The following is a 22,447-nucleotide window of genomic DNA, read 5'->3' on the forward strand; positions in this document are numbered from 1 at the left end:
AGTATTTTTTAACGCTCTTTGAAGTCTGATGAAACCCAGACTGGTTTGTGCTGGAAGGGACCTTAAAGCTCCTCCAGCCCCAACCCCTGCCACGGGCAGGGACCCCTTCCACTGGAGCAGCTTGCTCCAAGCCCCTGTGTCCAACCTGGCCTTGAGCACTGCCAGGGATGGGGCAGCCACAGCTTCTCTGGGCACCCTGTGCCAGCGCCTCAGCACCCTCACAGGGAAGAGCTTCTGCCTAAGAGCTCAGCTCAGTCTCCCCTCGGGCAGGTTCAAGCCATTCCCCTTGGCCTGTCCCTATAGGCCTTTGTTCAGTGCCCCTCTCCAGCCTTCTTTTCGGCCCCAGTTAGGTATTCAGACCACCAAATACACCCACATCACCATGTACTTAATGCTCAGCAGACAAAGTCATGCTTGAACACTAAAGTAGCTGCATTTGCTGTCTAGTTCCTTACCCCTAAACTGAAAGCATCCAGAGCTTAACTGCCATATCCCACCTTGTTATCCTTGGCTTCCACCTGCTTTGCAGATTCCTGTATTCTCTTCTGCAAGTCCATAATTGTTGTCAATGATTTATCACACCTTTCTTTCTGGTCTTTGATTTCTTGCTCAATACTGCAGCTCCGTAACTGAAGCAATTCCTTTTCATCCTTTAAAGAAAGCTCACTCCTTTTAGCTTGCAAAGCCTCCTCACGTGCTTCCTCATACTTTCTATTCATATTGGACAAGCTTTCAGCTATGCTGTTAATCTGGGCCTCCAGAGTACTCTTCATGGATTCGTATTCTGACATGTCAATCACTTCTTTCCTCTGCAGGTCTGTTAAAGCTTGTTGAGTAAGCTGCACCTCCGACTGCAGCTTCGAGATTTCCTTGCTTTTCACTTGGTTTTCTTCTTCCTTTTCTCTCAAGCTGGTTTTCATTGCTACAATTTCTTGTTCTAATGTTTCCTTCATTTGTGCGTATTCTACCAAAGGGATTGAAGATTCTTTCAGACCCGACAACTCCTGCTGCAGTTGTTCTACTTTTAGTGTTTCTTTGTCGTAACATTCCTTCTTACTTCTGAGGGCTTCCCTCAGATCCTCTATAGTGTGGCCAAGAGCATTCTTCAAGGCTTCAATCTGCTCTGCTGAAAGATGCCCAGCCTGCACGGCCATGGGCTGCTCAGGGCTCTCCTGCAGCTCATCCTTCTCTTTTTCCCCTGTGTATTTCTGCAGCAAGTCCCTCAATTGCTTATTCAGCTCCTCCATTTTGCCTGTGAACATTTTCTCCATTTCATGGGATTTCTCAGCCAGGATATAGTTCTGCTGCAAGTCGCTCTGGATGGACAGAACACCGGTTCTGAGCTTCTCATTCTCCTCTTTGCACTTCAGGTTTTCCTCCTCCATTTCTCTGTACTTCTGCTCCTGTTCCTCCAACTGTGCTTTTAGTTCTTTCACTGTGGCCTCAAAGCTTTGTTCTCTGTCTTCAAAGGAGGCAACTGGGGCATATTTGGACTTAATGCACTCTTGAATTGTGTCAAGTTCCTTCTTCTGGGCTTCAATTTCTGCATGCAACTGTAAAATTTCTTCTTGACCCCTCTTATACTCAGCCCTAACTGCAGCATTGTTCTCTTGAAGCTCTTGCATGCTTTTATTTAAAGCAGTCACTGCAGTTTCATGGTCTTTCAAACTTATACACTCTGTTTGCAGTTGATTCTGTAAGAGTTTCACCTTATTTTTCAAGGTTCCATTTTCTTCATTCACCCTCTTGAGTTCCTGCTTTACCTCTTCCATTTTTCCCTTCAGCTCTGACAGCTCCTTGTTGGTTTTTTCGAGGGTGTTATTCAAGGCTGTTTTAACCTCTTCATGTGTTGTAGCCAACACATACTGATCCCCGGGAGTCTCTCTCAGGGCTGTGTTTTCAGAGACCAGTTTGCACACTTTGCTTTGTTCAGCATCATATTTTCTCTGAAGCTCAGCAAGCTGCTTTTCCAGCTCGATACCGCTGCATTTTAAAGCTTCCACCTCTCTTTTGTGCTGCTCTGGAGACAGGTACACAGCTTGGAAGTGGCTCATGTCCTCATTTAAGTTGTTCTTCTCTGCTAGCAACTTTTCAGCTTCTGCTTTGCTTTCATTGTACTTCTTTGTTAGTTCAAAAAGCTTTCTGGTCAGGTCACTGACAGCCAGCTCATTTGTTTTCTTCAATTCCTCATGGATTTTTAAAGGCACATTCTGGCTTTTCAGTTCAGTTTTTAGCATTTGGATTTGTTGCTTAAACACCTTGTTATCAGCCTGCAATCTTTCAAGCTCCTTCTGCAGAGCCTGGTTCTTGTGGGACAATTCAGAAACTGCCTTCCCAAGCTCTTCATTTTTCTTCTCAAACCCCCGCCTCATTTGTTCGTGCTCCTCTGGCTTTACGTGCTGAGCCAGTTTCTCTTTCTGACTCTCGGATTCCCTCTTCAGAAGCAGGATCTCTGCCTGCAGTTTCCCATGCTCTCCTTCCATCTCTGCTAACCTCCTTGCTTTCACATTCACTTCAGTCGATAACAAACTCTTCATGTTTTCAAATGTCTCTGAAGTTACCGAGCGGGCCAACTTTGCCGCTGTTTCTTTGAGCTGCCCTTCTAACTCCATGACATTTCTTCCCCTTTTATCTCGTTCCATCTCCAACTTCACAAGTTCCTTCTGCAACCTTTTATTTTCCTCCACTAGCCTGCCTTCATCTCTCTTGAATTCCGCCACCAGCAATTCGTTTTGCTTAATCTGGTTCCTCAGTTTTCCCACTTCAGCAGAGGCTCCTTCATACTTGCCTTTCATTTCTTTCAACTGCTCCTTCAGCTCCTCTGTTAGCTTACTGTTTCCCAAAGCAGCTTCGTTAGTCAGGTGATCTTTCAGAGCAAGAAAGTGCGTCTGCATTTGCTTAACTTTGCCTTCCGAGTCAAACATTCTTTTCTGCACATCCTTTAAAGCATCCTCCAGCTGTTTTATCTGTCCGTCAGATTCCGCCTTGGTTCTTTCACACTCTGATGCCAAAGCTTTACACTCCGACACCTTGTGAGACAGCTCTCGCTGCAATTTGTTGATTTCTTCCTTTGCAGCACCATAGAGGGTCCTCATGTTGTCAAGTTCCTTCTTTAAAGTTTCCTTCTCTGAAGTGGGTGATTGGTTAGGCAGGGAGAGCTCCAGGGGTCTCAGCATAGACCTGGACTGAAGATGAATTGGCACAAAACAGATACATGTTTACAGGTTTGACAAGCCACGTACATAACTGTCTTAAACCCATGGTGAGATGAGCATAAAACAGCTCTGAGATTTCTTTTCTCCTTAGGAACACGCTCCTCTATTCTTGTCCATATTACAGAACACATGTATTTCGGCTTTTAACAGTGAAAATCTTTGATAGAGCTCTACATTACCATTTCCCAACCACCAGACCCACAGACACTAAAGTTCAAGCACAGTGTATTCATTTCCTTTTCCTTCTTATATTCTTCATATTTATTCACTCATCTGCTAGGAGAAATTTCATTTATGAAGAGATTTCCCCTGGCCCTCAAGCATGGGAGAATAATTTTGAAAGGAATTAGAACAGATACTGTCATGGTTGATGGAAGCTTCTCCCTAAAAACACTCAGGAACACACTCATGTAATTTACCATCCAGGACGGGATCTTTCACAATGCAGTTTTGCCCTCCTATTAGGTGGTTTGCACTACCACCCATCACTTGTTCATGTTCCAAGGGCCAGAAAGCACTAGGCAGCTGTCAGGAGGCTGGAAGCTTGGCTTAGGCTAGCTTAAAGCCACTTAATTCCTCCTTGGGACATGGTTTGGGATTTTGGGTCAGTTTTGCACCCTCCCACCCCCTTTTTCCTTTGTTTTTATGTGAAGAATTACACATCAGTTCATTTTAAACTTCAGATAAAGACAAAGAAATCCTAAGACCACAGGGATAACCTTACATGAAACACAGCAGAAAAGACTGGATTTTTCTGTGTTAGCAGCAGAACATCAAAAACATCTATCAGTGAAATCCAGTCAGAAAGCCCAGGATGTACAGTTTTATTTCCAGCCACTCACCTCCAAAAGCATCACTGAAGTGTAAGAACAGCCTGTCAGTTAGAACCAGTCCCTGTCATGTATGACTCACTGTCAGGGTCTGATGGATCTTGTTTATAACTGAACTGCTGCTTTACAAGGTAGCTAGCTATCAGCCACCAAAGTTGTCAGGAAATAGTTGTAGAGCTGGCAGGAAAATCAAGTTTCCTGAATTTTAACTGAATTAAAACTGGACAAAAAGAATTATGGAGGTGAAAACCAATTGCCCTTTACACTGTTGATCCGGCAGTGTGAATGAGTTGTAAGGATGCTCATTCAGCACCCAGCACCCAGCACTCAGAGCTATGCCACATGTGTAACTCTAGAGGGCACCAGCACTTAAAAGTAACCAAGCAAGTACTAAGGAAAACGTTGTATTCCAAAGCAATGATTAATATACAGACGTTTATAACTACATTTAGCTTTCCCAAGCATAAATATCTTAGAACGCACTCAAGCAGCAACATGTTTATTACCTGTGATTCCCCAGCAAACACTTGTCCTTGTTTAAGTAATAAATCTTCTTTTCCTAGGTTTTCAAAGCAAACACCATTTAGTCTCTGGTTAAAAACAGTAACACAGTCACAGAAACTATGATTTTCCTTCCTCATTTTATTCTGCTCAGTGGGACTATAACGGGCTCAGTAAACCCTTCTGCAGAACAGTCATGAAGAGCACCATGAGCACCAGGGAAAAGCACCCCCTTGCACTCCAAATGAATGACCCCTCCTGACAGGCAGGCAAACAGCTCTCACCATGGCTCATGACAGGTTAAGTGACAGTTTTAAGTTACACAGGTACAAGACAGGCCTGTGACCAAGTTGGACACAAAAGACCATAGTTTTTTTTGTCCTAAGCTAGACAAAAGCGTTGGTTAAGACATAAAGGACAGAGAGAGGAGCTCAGTTGAGAGCACAGGTCCTGCTCAGTTCTTTTTTCATGTTATCAGAAGATGCAGCAGTTACAGTGCATATTTCACAAGACCAGCCACTCGTAAGCAAGACTGATCGATCATGCCTCATGTGCAAACCCAGCTGTGCCCAGCTGAAGCTGACTGGATTCTGAGGTCTCAAGTGTGGACACACACCTTGTGCTTGGCTACAGTTAAGACCAACAAAAGGAAGAGAGAACAGGAAAAACACACCCTTTATCTCTATTCTAACACTGCATGGCAAGATTTAATAACTAAATACTTACTATTAGCAAAGTTACTTCCAGATCCCACAAAATCAACCTAAAAGCAAACACAAAGAAACACAAAATTAAAGCTGAAAACTCATTTCAAAGTTTTACTCTATGTTAAACTAGGGATTAAAGCTTTTATAAGGAGATAACCACTTAAGCTTTTCAACAGTTGCTTAAGTATTTACTACAGTAAATACCAATTGCTGTATTACATTTCAAATCAATTCACATACTTCATAATACTTGAGTTTAGCTTTGAGAGCTTCAATAGTCCTTAAGCTTTCCTCCTGCTGTTTTTCCTTGGTGGTTAGGATTTTCTTCAGTTCATCCTTCTGAAAGAGAAAGAGAAAGAATGCCAAGTAGCCAAAGCCACAAGGAGAGACAGACTGATAAGAACTCAAGCAACTAAGCAACTTCTATAAGGTTTAGGAAGAACTTCAACCAAGACCAGCACTGAAAAGGATTCTTAAATGTTTGATTCTGAAGTTCTTCCACTGCTCCTCCACAAGAGGAGTCTTGAACAATGAGTCAAGGGAATAAGCACCATTATTTGCTACTGTTTAACTTACTCACATTTATTAACCTTGCATTACTGAAAGTCACTAAAGACATTTATAATATTAAGTCTGCTTTAAAGGTGCCACAGGGATTACATATATTATTTGTAGTAACAGAAGTGCTGTGCAGCTGTATAAGCTGAGCACGTACCAGTGGATATTTCATTTAGCATTTACAGGTAGCTTTGCTTTTCTCTCTAGTTTCATATACCATCAGTTAAATGCGATAGAACTGGAGGTAGGGAAGTGACTATCGCTTGCAGGTGATATCGTACCTCATTCTCAAGATCATCTGCAAACATTTGCTCCTGCAAAAATAACAAAGAAAATCCCCCCACAAATCATTTCTGCAATGATGCATAAGGGGCTCATACACAGTTCAGCAGCTGACAAGTCTACCCCATTTTTAATGCTACTCAGTTTACCATCTAAGCTCTGGAAGAGAGGACAAACAGAAGCTCAGAGTCTTTGACAGAGCAGTGTCTCTTGACATGCAAACAAGACAACTGGATTATCTTCAGGTATCTAAATCATACACTACTGAGGCAGAAGAGAACAGTTTCTCAGTAGAAGTTTGTTGATTTTGGAAAGTGAGTATAAAGGAGTTCATTTTATTGGGGCAATGCTTAGAAGAACAGCTCAGATAAGACCACAATTCCAGTAAGAAATATTCTATGCATGTGCTACTTTGAGGGGAAGCTGCACCCTCTTAAAGCGCACGTCTACAAAAATACAGTGAGGGAAACAAGTGCGAGCCTCCACAAAGAGGAAAAACACCCTTGGTTTTATTTTCTTCCTTAATTCTACTGTCAAATTTGTGCCTTTAAGAAGAGGGAACTTTTTTAAACCCAGGGTTTCAAATGTGGGTGAGAAATCCCCTATTGAAAACCTTTGTTTCTGTTTTTACTAATTAAAAGATTTTTCTCGTTTCCACTTAAAGTAAGAGCTGTAAAATGAGCAGCAGCTATGATAAAGGGTAACACACCACCTACATTTAGTGTGGAGGGGAAGTTTACTCTCCATTACAACTGGCCAGAACACTTCACAGTTCACATTATGCCTCAAAGTACAGCCATAAATGTTATTGCTCACATTTACGAGCACCACTGAATGACATTGTAACAGGTCAGATCCTGAATCCTCAGATGCTGATTATTATTGCAAGATGAAAGGCTTTTGCAGTGACACATAGAAATGATTCACGGGAAAGCAGTGAAGACCATATCCTAATCACATATGCTTTCCTTTCTACTTCTAGCAGCCTCCCCTGTCAGCACTGAGTAGCTATTACAGCCTCCATTCCAACATTAGGCTTACCTCACTCAGCTGCAGTTGTAGCCCACTGATTCTATCCAGCAGCATCCTTTGCTCCTCTTGCGCTTCTCTCATTCGATCTTTCAAGTCTTGATTTTCTAACTCCAATTCCTTAGAAGTAAAGATATAAAATTAAAACAAAGCACCACACAATCACACTACACACCCTGGGAAAACCAAAGAACCTGAACCAGCAGACTGAACAGTCACTAGAGACATCAAGCTTTGCCTAGTGAGTCCCCTAATGCTTTTGGGGCCTTACTCCACGTCTGGTTCATACTGAAGTTTTACATAAGCACAAGCTCCAGTCTTTAAGCTTTTCAGCCCAGATAAATCATTCTCTTGTAAGGGTACATACAGGCTTTGAAAGTATGAGCAGAGCAAGATTACATTCGATGCTGACAGCACTCAAGAGGCTGCTTATCTGCTGTCTGTTAACACATAAAAATAGCTGATGTTAAAACAGTTCCTGAAACCCAGCTGCTGCAGCCAAAGGTGTGATGAAAAAGCCTCAACCAGCATGAAGCACAGCAACCCTCCGGTGTGCTAACTGTTCCAAACAACCCCCAGAACCACCCTAGTAACAGGTAAGAAACCCAGCATGTGAAAGTGGTAGGTGTGTGCTCCATCAGTCAGCCCAGTGCTCACATGCAAACAACAAAGCCTCTTTAACTCTTGCCTGATAAGCGCCACCTTAACTGGGGCAACTACTTTAGCTCAAAGCAGAGAAGTTGCCTTTAGAGATCTTTATCCTTTAATTACAAAGCATTTCAGAATGCAGGCCTCTATTTCTCAGTGGTTTGTTCCCCAGAGCTTAAAACGTTGTTTACCTTTCTGAGAACTGCAATGACACAGTAATGAGATGAGAAAAATCAATACTGTTGGTAGAACCATTATAACAGGTTATTTTTAGTGAGATGCATTGAGAATGTTAAAAAATAAGCCTTCCTGGTTTATGATTCTGATTTCACTACAGGTGGAAGTAGACAGAAGGTTAAGAGTCAGGAAAAGTTAAGGCATGAAGAGACTTGCAACTATTTATTACACACACAAGTACGTTTTTCCTGAAGTTAACAGCTTATCTGCACAATTGCCACATTACACAGTTGTGCAATTAAGTTTTAAGTAAACAGCAATATATATGACCTTTAATGGAATCACTAATGCTCTCTTTACAAGCACATCTTGTCTTTAGTGTGTCTGGCTCATTATGCACATGGGAATATGCAAGTCAGAGAAATCCTTCTCACTTACCTGAGCGTTATGTTCCTTCTGATACAGCTTGACATTCACCTCCTCCTGCACATGCAGCCGATTCCACTTCTGTGGCACATTAGTAATCTGTTATTGCAACAGTAAAGTATTAATTTACATTCCTGTTGCACTCTGCAGACATCCATTTCTGGGTAGAGTGAGCTCTGCCTCCATCCTAGCTCCTGCAGGGGGGGGGGCAGTACTACCAGCATTTGCATTTGGGCAGATTGCTTCTCAGCAAGAGGTCACTCATGATCTCATCCAGACAGAAAACGGGATGCTTGTCAAAACTCTAATCCCAAATATGCACATCATCACATATTTCTCAAACAGAAATAACCAGCCCAGCTGATTACAGCGGGAATCTTCCCAGCTACAGATGAAGTTAAGAACTCAAAAATCACTGATCTAGTTTTGCATCACAGCACAATCTTAATCACCCTCTCAGCAACCCTAGGAATATACTGCCTTAGAGACATTTAGTACAAGCAGCCTTACCTTTTGCTCAGGCTGCCCCTTCTTCATGGTATCTCTTCCTAAAAAAGCACCACAAAAGTAGGAAGTTAAAATACGCATTTCAGGCTTATTGAAATTTGATCATTTCAATAATTAGATTTACCACCAACCCAATTAAACCAACATGGAAGCATTCACAAGTGCAGTTTTTCTATAGATGAGCCTAAATAACTCCTATGTTCACTACTGCAATGCCAGGTTCAAGCAATGTTAATGCCTCAACGCATCACAGCCTGCATTTACCTTAAAAGCTTTACTAAAAACAAAACCCCAAAGCCTTCTTTCACCTCCCAAACAGGCAGTTTATCACCTGTATGTTCAAAGGACTACAGCTGCCCTCCAGAAACATAGCTCCTGAAGACACAGCAGTGGGAAGATGCACAATTCAAATCAAAGAACAACAGCAAGCTGTTGTAGCCACGTTGTTCGTACCTTTGCTGGAATCCTCAACGGCAGCTTTTATTAAAGCCAAAATGTCAATATTGTCCCCAATCCTGGCATAGTAAGCACAGTCATGACCAAGGCCATCAGTCAAACTAACATCCGCACCATTTTTGAGCAACACTTCCACTGCATCCCTGCAGCCATATTCACAGCCTAACATTAAGGCAGTCCTGAGGATGGGGAGAAAGAGTGCGTTCAGAGATTTGGGTGCTTGTGCTTTAACAGAGCAATCACAGAAAGAATCCATCATACACTTCTATCTAATCACAGAAGCTTGAGTCAAGGAATCTCTCCTCTATCAAGAGAGGAAATAATCTTTAAGAAGTTATTTTGTCAACAGATAAATATTTGTTAAACAGCAACCAAGCCCACTGTAATAGCAGTATTTTGATGAAACCCAACATAAACCTACTGCCTGTGGGAGAGCCACCAAGTGTTTTGAACTCATACGACTTTGGCTTCCTCTCTATTTAGATACATATCTCAATAGACTCAACAAACAAAACAAGAAGTTTAGACAAAGTTCAGGGTGGGCCAAGTGCAGCTTGAGAGCCCTGGCAGTGCCTTAAAAACAACTTGCCAGCTCCAGAACACACAGTGCATGTATCCACGCTTTGTCCCACAGCAGCCTCGTGTCCACTGGACACCAGGCAGTCACCCTCCCAAAAAACAACTGGCAGAAGTAGCAGCTACAGATAGAAAACTCTTCCCCTGGCCCCTCTCCATGAACACAGAAGTTAAACATTTCAAGGTCCTTAGGTCCTTTTGGAGCTCCAATGAGACTCAAGTACTTCTTGTCAGAATGCTACCTTTGTCATGACCCATTCTGCATGTTGATCCCAAAGGGTGTAAGATGCAGCTTTGGACAGACAAACCCTTAAAACAACCAAGTGCACTTCCTCTGTTGGCAAGCACAAGCCTGTATGTATTTAGGATGCAAGAATAAGCAGTGAAATAAAGCCACGCTTCTCTGCATTATTGAACTGGCACATGTACTTGGAAACTAAATCCCAGGTTCTTTTCCACTGAATTTAGCATATTTATTCTGTAGCCTGAAAGCCAAGTGACAGCTTTTTATTACCCTTTAAATGTCAGTGGGCACTCTGACAAGCCCCTGCATGCATTACCTGTTCTGTTTGTCCCTGGCATTAACATCTGCTCCTCTGTCTAGCAGAAGCTGACAAACGGTGGGACGACACATCTGAGTGGCCAGCACTAGCGGTGTCCTCCCGTCCTGAAGAGAGGAAAGGCAGAAGAAATAAGGGAAGGAGGGAAAGCAGGGAAAGCACACGAACTCCAATAGGGTTTGTGCAGGAGAATGCAACGTTTATTAGCCCCAACTTACTCCATCTTTTGAATTCACTGAGGCCCCGTGATCACACAGTAGTTGTATGCTTGAGGAGCAGTCCGACATAGCTTTCAAGAGAAAAAGAAAAGAGCAGGTTACATTGCTGAAAACAGCCTTTGTGAAACCCCAAACACCTCCTTGGGTATACCTGCTTCAAAAAAATTCATGCAACCAACTTGAAGCACGACAAGGCTCTATGACTTGGCTCTCTCACAACCGTCTCAAAAGCATGTTAAAGAAACCAAACAGGATCATTCAAGACTCTGCATAGCACAATGCAAATGCAGAGTACAGGTATCTCAAACTATTAACATCGTTGCTCTATAACACTGCTCAGGATACTTAAGACTTTACAAGACAATTCATGGGCTCCAGAAGAGACTCAGATCTACAGCCTGTTAAAACCATTAACAGGCTGCTAGTGAGGACAAATATAATGACAGCATAAAACATTTTCTCCTACTACAGTCACAACAACTAAAAGATAAGAATCTGGCCCATCTGAAAGTTAATCCCTTCATTCAACCCAGATTTCATACTGCAGTTACCAGAAAAGCAAGGCCTTTTACCTGCATCATGCAGAGCAGTTCTTCCTTGAAGATCCACATTCTCCGTTGGACAGTTGTACTGTTAAAATAAGCAACCCCAGTTATCCTTTAGGATTTAGACTGCACTTCCAAAACATTAAATGTTTTGAGGTTTGAATTAAAGCATTAAAGAGCGATTGAAGAAAATGTGTTTGTAGTTTACAAATACACTGACGTACACGAAAGAAAAAGCCACAGGTACATGCACTTCCATGCTCTCAATACATTGATCAAGAGTTGTAGAAGTAAATTAAAACCATGCACAATCCCACACTGACTTTTCACAAACACTTTCAGCTATTCTATGTTTCAAAATCTCTGGCTAAGATTTCATGACTCCTTCACTACCAATATCACTATGAGTTCTGGCACTCCACAGAAGATGTGCCATTTGTATCTGCACCGAGACATGCATCATACAAGCACAAGGTGAGAAGAACACATTAAAAGCTAAATATTGAAATGAGCACAAACTGACCAGGAATAAATGCAGATAAACATCATACAAACCTAAGGCAAACCCCCAGTATTGTTTCATTAATGAAGTGTATTAAGAGCACCTTTTCCCCCTCTCAAGAATAAAAACACAGAAGTTGTATTTCCAGTACCTGCAACAGCTTCTGCAAACATAATGCGTGCCCGTACTTTGCAGCGAGGTGCAGTGCATTTCTACCTGAAAACAGAAATCAACATCAACTCAGGATCTATGTTAACATGCATTTAGAAACACCACACACAAGTTCAACATGCCTGTGCTGCTTCTCAGGAAGTCTGTTACTAACCTTGTAAGAATCATTCATAAGACATTCATTTGTACGTCACTAAAGCATTATCATTTCAGCTACAACAGTCCCTGTGCCCCCCTTCAGTTCTGTCAGTGCTATAGCCAGGTCATCTCTTCTGTATTTACTTGATTTTTTACAGTCTTCTCTTGCTTTAGAGAAACTGCAACCAAGGAGTCAAGGTCTATAATGAAGTTAATCTCAAAGTACTGTAAATGACTCCACGTAAGCATTTACAAAGCTGATGAAAGGAGCAGGCTGGGTTATTTCAGCTACGGGAGCTTAAAATAGGAGAATATTCATTAGCCATATTAAATAACCCAAGGCAAAATTAACACTTTTTTAATTACCTCTTCCCCAAGACCTTCACACAAACTCTGATATCACACATGCAAATCCCAAAGGAACGGAGTACAGCCATGCTCTGGATTTTGGTGGGCTCAGTATGGGTGCCCAAACACCTATCACATCATTTAGCTCCAATCCTTGATGTGTGCAGCACTTCACAAAGCTCAGTGAAATACACTTAGTATTTAAATGAACACAGATTCACTTAGAACTGTTCATATACTGGATTCTGAAGCAGAAATGCTCATCTCACAAGTGAGTCTGGAGAATATACCTAGAGCAGCACAAACCCCAAGTTCATGAATGTAGCAGAGCTCAATAACTTACAGGACAGGACATAAGTTTCCTCAAAGCTCAGCAACAAGTCACTATCATTGCTGCAGAAGGGAGGAAAAAAACCCTATCGCAAAGCTCAGCTTAATTCTACTCCAAAACGAAAACCAAGCCAAGAACTGTTGCAAGCTGCACTGGAATGCAAAAGGAAACCTACCTGCAGCATCCGTGGCTGTGATATCAGCTCCATGAATAAGGATAGTGTTCAAGCAATCCAGATTTCCCTTTGATGCTACAACATGGAATCTGCAAATAGAAGATACCTTGCTGAAACCCATCTGGTTTATACACAAAAATAGCAATATTAACCAGAAAAATCAGAGCTGTGTACTGAAATCATTACACAGTACAAACCCAACTCTGGACAGCATCCAAATCCAGCCAAGAGTCTTGCAGATACTACTTTAAGGAACAAGATAGTTTTCCTAAGAAGTAACCATTGAATCAGAGACCCAGAAGAAAAACCAATATGCCTTCCAAGTCTCCTTAATATTCAAATCTGGCAAGAGCAAGTATTTAAATACTCATCTTCTTGTTGAAGTGAAGATTGTTTATGAGAACATCACATTCTGGATACCTGGTATTCAAATCTGGAAGAGATTCTAATCTAACATGATGTACTACACAGGTTTATGTATTAAAAGAAGAGGTTTTAGAGCAGCAGCAAGATTTAGGAATTGACTGGCCTTCAGTGGCTTCCCAGCACCACTATTAGAGCACTGGGAGTTACTTACGCAGATCTCCCTTCCACATCCAGTTTGGTGGGACTGACTCCTTTTTTGGCCAGGATTGATGAAACCTTTTCCACATCTCCCCTTTCAGCTGCTTTCATTAACCTGTCATCATATTTGTTCCAGTCTGTGTTCAGCTGTGTAAGAGAACAGAAAAGCAAGTGAGCTTATGGTACACTATTGATCTACTAAAGGATTGCAATGAAAGGCAGGTTGTTGGCATTGCATGTACAGTGCTCCAAGACTGTCTGGTTAAGCTGCTTTGATCCTAAAGGAGACCTTGAGGATCAAACCTCTTCTGTTTTCCTCATTCTTTGCTCTGTCTAGTAGGCCTAAAACTAAAGCCACACACCGCAGTTCCCTACCCTCGTTTCAAAATGAATGATTTCAGATGGTTTCTCATATTAGGCTGCCTTCAGCCATCTCCTTCTAGCCCCTTTGTGTGCCACACAGAACTGCCTGGATAGCTGTCTTGTCACTGCATCTTTGTTTTCTCTCCTCTCATCATGGATACTTCCATTCTGACCAAAAAATACATTCTCCTATACATGCTGCATAGGGCTCTGATGAACTAAGGCCTTCACTCAACACAAGAAGGGCTACCATGTGCACTTGTACATGTACACAGTTCAGAGAAGAGCAACTTGCAGTATCTCAAGAACCCCACACTGGGGCTAAAAGGGACTTCAGAAGTCATGCAGAGAGGGAGCCCCACACAGCATAGAATCATAGAATGGTTAGGGTTGGAAAGGACCTTAACATCATCAAGTTCCAAGCCCCCTGCCATGCGCAGGGACACCTCACACTAAACCCTCTCACCCAAGCATCACCTATAGCCTGGTGCTTTAATACCTCTCAAGAGCTCCATTGAAGGAATGGTGGAGTGCCCAAGGAGACCTGCACTTCAGTCCTTCCTTCACTGTGTCAGAGAGCATCTTTCCTAATGCCTAGTGATCACTGTTTAATCTCTCCACTCTGCACATTAAGAACTACCCCCTCCTTTTCTCCACAGCAGCTATAGATTTGACAAGCTGTCTCTTCTTTGTCTCATGCCCTTCAGGGAAGGCACATCAACTGCTCTCACATCAGCAAGGCAATTAACTCCATTAACTGAATGAAAACAGGAGGGTTTCCTGCTCATCCTTATTGTCAGTTACTTGACTTGCAAGAGGCTAAATAAGACAATCAAATGTTTCACTTCCACATATTAAATATCTGCACATGCCTCAAAATTTACACATTAATAAACAAGATGCATCACAAAGGAACAGATAAGTCAGTAACTGCAAGTAACAGAGCCTAAAATAGTACTGCTAACAGCTTCTAATCCAAGCAGTCATCCTCAGTCTCAGCTTTTCAGTGTTGATTACAAGTGATTTCATGAGGAAGTGGGCAGATAAATCACAGCTGCTACAGTTTTCCCCCTGTCAACCCATATATAGTGAAAGTACCATGGAGAACTCAACAGGTGAGCTTGGTATGATACTTAAGCAGGACATTATGAAATGTGCAATCAACAGCAGACTGGTTTCATGGATTCAGCAAGACATGAAATATGTACTAAATTTAGCCCTCTAAATTTGTTCAGATTTATCAAGAACAGCTGAGGCTCCAGCTTTCCTGAAGTCACACTGGTTTTCACGTCCAACACCTAACTAAAACCAATGAAAAGCAAAAGGCAGAGCCCAGTTTTCACCTTGCCCATTCACACAACCCGCTTCCTGCTTTTCCTCAGCACAGGCTTCCATCCACTCACAGGATGCAGTTTGCTGCTGCTTCCCATTCCACCAACCCACAGGATGCTGCCAGGAAGAGCATCCCTTCACACCCCTGTGCTTCACATGCCTCAGATCTGATACAGTTGAGACCCCAAACCTGCACTCCACAAAGCTGAATGCTGAAGTGCTGCGAGTCATCATAGGTACACACATGCCATCAGCACAGAAAGGTACTTCATAACAACTCACTCAATTTGGCCAGTCTTAAAAGTAGACCTGAACCAGCTCCATTACGTCCCAAAGCAGGTTTCAGATGTTAACATCAAATGGAGGTGCTAAAAATACATGACAGGACACAGCTTTTCCTGTGTCAGACTGCTCCACTGGGCAAAATTTACCGAAGTGTGTTAGTCAAGAGATGAACATCAATTGAGCTGAGGAAAGAAACTCAAAGTTTATAGCTTTAAATTGCCTGCAATTACCAAAGCAATGTAGAGTGCAGAGGAAGCACGAGTCAGTTATAAATAGACCACTGCACATCTAGCCTCAGACATTCCTCACCCCTCACTTTCTCCTTGTTTACTTCAAATGCAGAGATTCGAGCCCCAGGCCAAGCATCCCACCCTAAAACACGGAGCTGCTTTGCCTCATTGCCAAACCCCCCTTCTGAATGGCTTTATACTCTTCAGGAAATTCTGTTCCATGACAGAAACCTCACAGCCAAGCTGGACACTGATGACTTGGTATGCACAAAGCTTTTAACAGAAGAAAAAGGCTTATGAGGGAATATTATATTCAAATATAACTGTACACAGCAGAAGAATTTACTGATAACAGTGAGACACAGGCAGCCTGCAGGTGCATGAAGTCACTTATCACTGTGGATCAGAAGTTCCACACCTCACTGAACAAAGAACATTAAAACTGATAAACCTAATCATTTCCATAATAGAGCAGCTGAAAACACTTCTGTTTCTTGCAGTGAGAAAGCAGCCCATCAACGCTGTGACCTTCATGCTGGGTTCATCATAACACCCTCCTCTGCCTCCTTAAAGTTCTAAACCTACTATTCAACAGCCTTCACAGTCATCATATGAAAACTAGAAGAACAGATTAAAAGACCCCCAGAACTGTATAATTTTCATGTTAAAAATAAATAGTGACATTCCATCAAGACAGACCTGTATTCCCCTTATGGCTTTGCTACCAGAAAAGACCAACATCTTCCAGGATTTAACATAATAAAGTCCGGAAGATCCACAAAGAACAGTGCCAATGACATGGACAGTTGTCAGTGGACAGAGCCCAGAGTTGTGCAAGGTCTCACCTTGCACCAGAGCCAAGCTTTGCTAGGCAAAAGAGGACATACAGAAAACAGGAGCACCAAAACCCCATTACCAGCCTCTAGAATGATTCATATAACAGAGCTGTAACCATTATTACCCCTATTCCCCATCCTCATGATAAAGAAAGATTACACTAATCATGAAGCCATAGCAATCACTTATTCAGTACAATACATGCTAAAAGTGACCTGAAGCAGTAAAAATAGACAGCTAATGTAATTACAAGCCCCAGTGTTATTCAGCAAAGTACAGAACCCATCTGTCAATCAATGAAAACATGCATTAGGTTAAAAGCCAAGCCAGATTGCTCGGTGTAATGCAGCATCGCACCATGACGTTACTGCTCTCACACAGTGCCAGGGAAGCAGAATTCCCTGGAGCCTCCACCAAAGCCTCCTCTGCCAAGATAACTTGGGCAAGGTTTAGGTTTTATATTAAATACCTTGGGAACTGCACATACCGAGCACCAAGCTCTGTACCTCGGAATTCTTTTGCATGTGACACACTCCACATGCTTGGAGGGAAGGGATCACATCCTGCATGTTTGCTACTGGCTTTAGAGCACCACATTCCACACTTACCGCATACACCTGCTAGCAAAAGCTCATGTAGATCTGCAGAAACCCCTTCACCAGCTATTCCTTGAGCCCATTTCATAAAGCTTCAGGTGAATAAGAGCAGTATTTAAATAAATCATCATTTTAATGGGTTCCCCCCCTTTGGTTGCAACACGTAAGTAAATCGTACCATTTCCTACGAATACTAAATCAAATACTGCCACCAAAACAGCTCACATTCAAGGAAAATTCCTCACAGGACAAGTTGTTAAAGACACATATTACACATTAATTAAACAGAAACTGCCAGTTACAAAACTCAAGCTTTTGCATTTTTGCAGTTGCAAACTGCTGCCACTGATGTGAAACCCAGGATACCTACTGTGTCTTTAGCAGCACAAGAAAACCAACAAGTCATCATCAAACCCACAGCGTCCCGCTGCCAGGAGCAATCAGTTTATCTCACATCAAGTTACAACCCAGGGCAGCTCACAAAGCACTAAGGCAGAGTTCAAGCAGGCTGCTTGGAGAAACGTGCTCTCTCCTCTGCCCTGAATTCATCTTGCTCCATCCTTCACTTCACTTGGATCCTCATGTAAGTTTTCCCCATCCTCAGGATCATCTTCAGACTTCATAACTCTTGCAGAAACCCGGGCTAGGGGCTGATGGAGCCCTCCGTGGTCCAGCTGCCTGCTCCAGGAGAGCCCTGGCAGAGCCTCCCTCTGTTTCTGAGTTGCAACAGACTGCTCAAGTGACTCAGACTCACAAGTAAATGTTGCCCAGACCCGAAATATCTTGTAAACAATGCGTAGACAGTCTCATCAGCCCAGATCTATTTCTGATAGTGCAGTACTTGATAGCCAAGTGATAGAAAGCAATCGCTATTAATACATTCCCCGCGTGCTCCTGCACTGAGTAACGCATTGAGATTTCATGTTAACTAATGAGACAAGCACGCAGGAAGCTGTACTACAGTGTTGTTATGATCTGCAGACATGCAAAGGCTCTCTCTGAAATAACAAACACGTTAGTCAAATTAAGTGTCCACTGACATTAAGGAAGGTCATGCTTAGCACCACTAATAACACAGGAGGACCGAAATACTCGCAGGAGTAATTTTTTCCTATTCCACAAAGCCGAGACCAGACGCAGGATCAGACTTCAGACAGTTACAACGCAGAGCAGATGGAATGCATGAGCCTATTGCGACAGAAATGTAACCCATTTTAAATTAGAAAACACACATGCCTTTGCTTTAAAAGAAATCCTCCTTTTCGAGCACTGAAACCCATCCGAATAGAACCCGGTTTCAGTTTACTGCTGCTGCCAGTCTGTCTCCCAGCATGTTCTAGGAGAGGAGTCGCAGAGGCTGTGAAAACATTCACGAGACAGCATAATGATTAACAGGAGGAGGATGCCGAGTGTGCCTTCACAAGTTTGAGATTCAAATGGAGGTCTCCCCAGTGCAATATTTAGAGGACCAGGTCAGCGTGACAAGCAACCTGCTGTTTAGTCTGCAGAAGAGAAACACGGTGCACAGGCAGGGAAACCACACACACGAGACTGGGAGGGATCCAATAAATGGATCTTCTCAGGGAAGATGCTTTAAATCATTCATTCATATTTGCACAAACTCACTCTGTCTGAGGAACACAATCCCAGGCTCATTTGGGTTGGAAGGGACCTTAAAGCCCATCCGGTGCCAATCCCTGCCACAGGCAGGGACCCCTTCCACTGGAGCAGCTTGCTCCAAGCCCCTGTGTCCAACCTGGCCTTGAGCACTGCCAGGGATGGGGCAGCCACAGCTTCTCTGGGCACCCTGTGCCAGCGCCTCAGCACCCTCACAGGGAAGAGCTTCTGCCTAAGAGCTCAGCTCAGTCTCCCCTCGGGCAGGTTCAAGCCATTCCCCTTGGCCTGTCCCTACAGGCCCTTGTCCAAAGCCCTTCTTCAGCTTTCTTGCAGCCCCTTTATGTATCACCAGACTCACCAGCAGTGCAGATCTCAAAGTGCTGAATTGCCAGACACACCATGGGCTTAACTAAGGCCAGTATTGCTTATTTGCTGTTACCTTTTTCCCAAGCTCAGCTTGACAGGAATTCTTCCCAACTTCAGGTCTCCACAGATAAGGGAGCACCCCATCTGCACCATGCTGCTCAGCTCAAAAGCAGTACTTGTTCCTATCAGCTTGTACCTGGTGTGCTCTCACTTTGAGGGCTGTGTATGAAGCAGACACTCTGGGTGTCTGCACGCACTCTGTGCATCCATCTGGGACCGCAGTGCCTTCGGGAGTGATGCAGAGACACATTCACAGCAGCATGCACAGAGAGAACATCAACTGAACACGCACAGAACACTTCTCCCAGTGCTCTCCTCACTTTCAGTAAATGATTTAAGCTTCCTGGGCTGGAGGGATTCTACCTACATGCTTTGTATTTCTGAATGAAGTGCTTTATTACCCAGTTTTTGCTCAAGTCCAGTCAGCTTTTAGCATCCTCGGCACCCTTTAGTAAGGAACTGTAGAGCTTTGCTAAACGTTTCATGAACCATTATCTACTTCTATTCTCTGAGCCTGAAACCCCTTATCTTACCAGGTATTTAGCAGATCAGAAGTCAAGCTACTTCATCTACCTGCAGTTCTCTTTGGACCACCACATCACAATTACTACGTCCTCCCACCGTGTGCACAGCAACACTCTCTACCAGCACCAGTTCAGGCAGCAGATAAACATCACTCTCAGTTGTTTTTTGACTCTATAGAACAGTTCAGACTTAACATTTATAGGACACTCTTTAAATTACAGCCTTCAAAAACAAGTCTGCTCTCAGCCATCATTACAATTAAGTATTTAAAGATGAGAGCATTGAGAGCACTAGCAATAGCCAACAGAGGTATTTACACTCAGGGCATGTTTGGTACCACTAATTGCTCTCACTGAGCAAGATGTTCTAGTGCTACCAACAGCAGTGAAAGGACACACGAAGGCTGGCAGCGAAAGCCACGGGGTGATACCAGCAGGAGTAGCTCTGACAGGCTACAGAAAACACACATTTGTACACTGCTGACAGCCAGGGAAGTGGAGTTAACCTTTGAAGTTTAGTATGGTTACAGGATATGTATTTACCAATAAACACAGCAGCATGCCTAGGGAATCTGAGCTTGAAACTACCAGGATCTTCTCTCTCTCAACCAGAAGAGGAGCAGGTAGTGTCCTGAAGCGTGCAGAATTTACTGCACAGACACCACACACCCTGGTGCCCCCCACAAATAACTCAGAGCAAGGACAGTGCTTTAGAAGTGATCCCAAGACACAAGAGGAGAGAATACTGGGGTTATGGAGCCCAAAAAGGACAGGCAAATGAGGACTCCAACCTGAAAGCCTCTGGAAAGCAATCCCCAATACCCTTTAATGACAGCAGCCGGAAAGGAGCTCACAAGAGTCCTCAGGCCACCAAGTGGAGATGTTTCTAGTTATCATCTGAGAATACACTCGGTGCACTTTAAAAAGCAACACAGGGCCAGGGATGCAAGAAACACAGGGCTACATGTTGCAGTGAAAAATACTGTGACAAGTTAACTTGCTGTTGAAACAGTATTGCTCAGGAAGCATCCACCTGAGCCCGAACTGCTCATCCAGAGTCTCCACGCACTTTTGGCCACGTAGCTGCAACAGTAATGACATAAACAGCTTATAGATAGAGCATGGGCAAGCTTCAGCAGCCGCCCAGCTCACTGCAGAAACATCAGCTGGAATCCAAAGCTGCTCTTACACCTTTCAGCCTGGGAGCTGACATGAACTTGTGAAAGTGAGCACAGCTCCTGGGCGCTGCTGCCCAGCCCATAATCCTATTAACGAAACCCCAACGGGACACGTCCTCCTCTAATGCCATTAGCGGGTGACATAAGCACATAAATCACTGGGAGCAAAGAGCTCTGGTAATGCGCTGCCCATCACCACCCACAGCGAGTGCTCACAAATGAATGGTCCTAAAAGCTCTCCAGGCAACAGCACTAACATCATAATTTATGGAAACAGTTCTAAACCTGAGAAGAAGGGTCGGGGAGATCTTATCACTGTGTTCCAGCATTTAAAGGACGGCTACAAAGAAGACTCCCTTTTTACAAGGGGTCACACGGAAAAGATGAGAGGTGATGAGCTCAAGTTATTCCTGGAAAGATTCCAACTGACACAAGAGGAAAAGTTTTCCCGATGAGAACAACCAGCCACTGGAATAATCTGCCCAGGGAAGAGGTGACTCCCCAGCACCGGACACTGTTAAGGTTCAGCTGCACAGGGTGAAGATGGGACATCCAGTCTAGGTCGTGCTTTGCCTGGAAAGGCTGAACCAGATGGTCCTTGAGCTCCCTTTGACCTGGGATTCTCTGCAAGCTGCAGTTTCTGAGCTCTGTGAAGACCATGAGATAGAACCCTCCTTGGCAGAGAACAGACACAGAATTCTTAATTTTAGGCCCATCTTTATCCCAAGATATTGTTCCCCAGGTCAGGTCTCATGCAGTTTTCCTACAGAGAAAGACACTCGTTGGCAAGGCAGAGTGACTCTGCAAACATAGCCGTGTCACCCAGCAAGGCGAGCAGGATAAGGGCAGACCCAGCACATCTCTCCATCCGCAAGGTTCAGTTTTCCTGCTCTTTCCACAGAGGTCAGGGTACATTTGTGCTCAAACCAAGGTCAGAACAGACACACCCTGGGACAGCTGCTTTTGAAGTGGTTTGATTTAGTTAAAACGTGCACAGGCTGACAGAATGAAAGGCTAAGTTACACTAACCAATCTGTTCTTGTACAGGTACTCCCCACACACAGCTTCCCCCAAGGTACAGGCACACATCAGCCAATATCCATCTACCTTATCAACTTGTGCTTATCAGCAGCTGCCTAGACAGGCACTGCACACTCCAAGTCTGGGGAAGCATTAGGTCAGTTGGGGAACGAACAGCATTTTATATTTTATAAACATAAGTTATCAGGATGTGTCTGTATTCACACAAATGTGTTGGAGTTTGAAAGTGCACAATAAGATGCACTGTTTAGTCTGCATAAGGGAAAACAGAGCAAGGACAAGGCTCTTGTTTCATCCACAGGTTCCCACAGGCAGCACACTGTTATCACCTCATTTACTGCAACTTCTCCATCATGAAAAGTCACTGCACATTATGGAGTGGGCAAGGCTCAAAACAATCAAAGCCATCAGCCTTCTGAAGACTGCTCTGGGTCTGCACTGCTCAAAAGCTTCCTGCCAAGAATGCATTCAAGAGTTGTGCTGCTTTAAAGGTAACTGTAGCCTGTAATTAATCCAGGTAATTTACTCCTAACGAACAGACTGAAGCAAAACAA

At 43.4% G+C, this 22,447-nt stretch overlaps 1 protein-coding gene across 2 annotated transcripts in view; it reads right to left on the bottom strand.

The window, feature by feature from the left end:
- UACA (uveal autoantigen with coiled-coil domains and ankyrin repeats) overlaps nt 1-22,447 on the bottom strand; it is a 31,421-nt gene that overhangs the window by 3,677 nt on the left and 5,297 nt on the right. The window contains exons 1-16 of one of the 2 annotated variants that reach the window (XM_061376607.1): nt 17,478-17,813; nt 13,478-13,611; nt 12,897-12,989; nt 11,889-11,949; nt 11,263-11,320; nt 10,691-10,761; nt 10,473-10,579; nt 9,334-9,515; nt 8,884-8,921; nt 8,386-8,472; nt 7,135-7,242; nt 6,093-6,125; nt 5,494-5,592; nt 5,273-5,309; nt 4,552-4,604; nt 498-3,185 (exon numbers count right to left, since the gene is read on the bottom strand). In XM_061376607.1, the coding sequence (XP_061232591.1) occupies nt 498-3,185; nt 4,552-4,604; nt 5,273-5,309; nt 5,494-5,592; nt 6,093-6,125; nt 7,135-7,242; nt 8,386-8,472; nt 8,884-8,921; nt 9,334-9,515; nt 10,473-10,579; nt 10,691-10,761; nt 11,263-11,320; nt 11,889-11,949; nt 12,897-12,989; nt 13,478-13,611; nt 17,478-17,516 (3,888 nt within the window). In that variant the 5' untranslated portion in view covers nt 17,517-17,813. Of the gene's footprint in view, nt 1-497; nt 3,186-4,551; nt 4,605-5,272; nt 5,310-5,493; nt 5,593-6,092; nt 6,126-7,134; nt 7,243-8,385; nt 8,473-8,883; nt 8,922-9,333; nt 9,516-10,472; nt 10,580-10,690; nt 10,762-11,262; nt 11,321-11,888; nt 11,950-12,896; nt 12,990-13,477; nt 13,612-17,477; nt 17,814-22,447 lie in introns of those variants that run through there. The other variant, XM_061376606.1, reaches the window with a different exon arrangement.

The sequence above is a fragment of the Neopsephotus bourkii genome, unplaced genomic scaffold, assembly GCF_033783945.1.
Source record: "Neopsephotus bourkii isolate Nb327-2 ecotype Australia unplaced genomic scaffold, CSIRO-AGI_Nbou_v1 NB_1723, whole genome shotgun sequence".
Lineage (NCBI taxonomy): Eukaryota > Metazoa > Chordata > Aves > Psittaciformes > Psittacidae > Neopsephotus > Neopsephotus bourkii.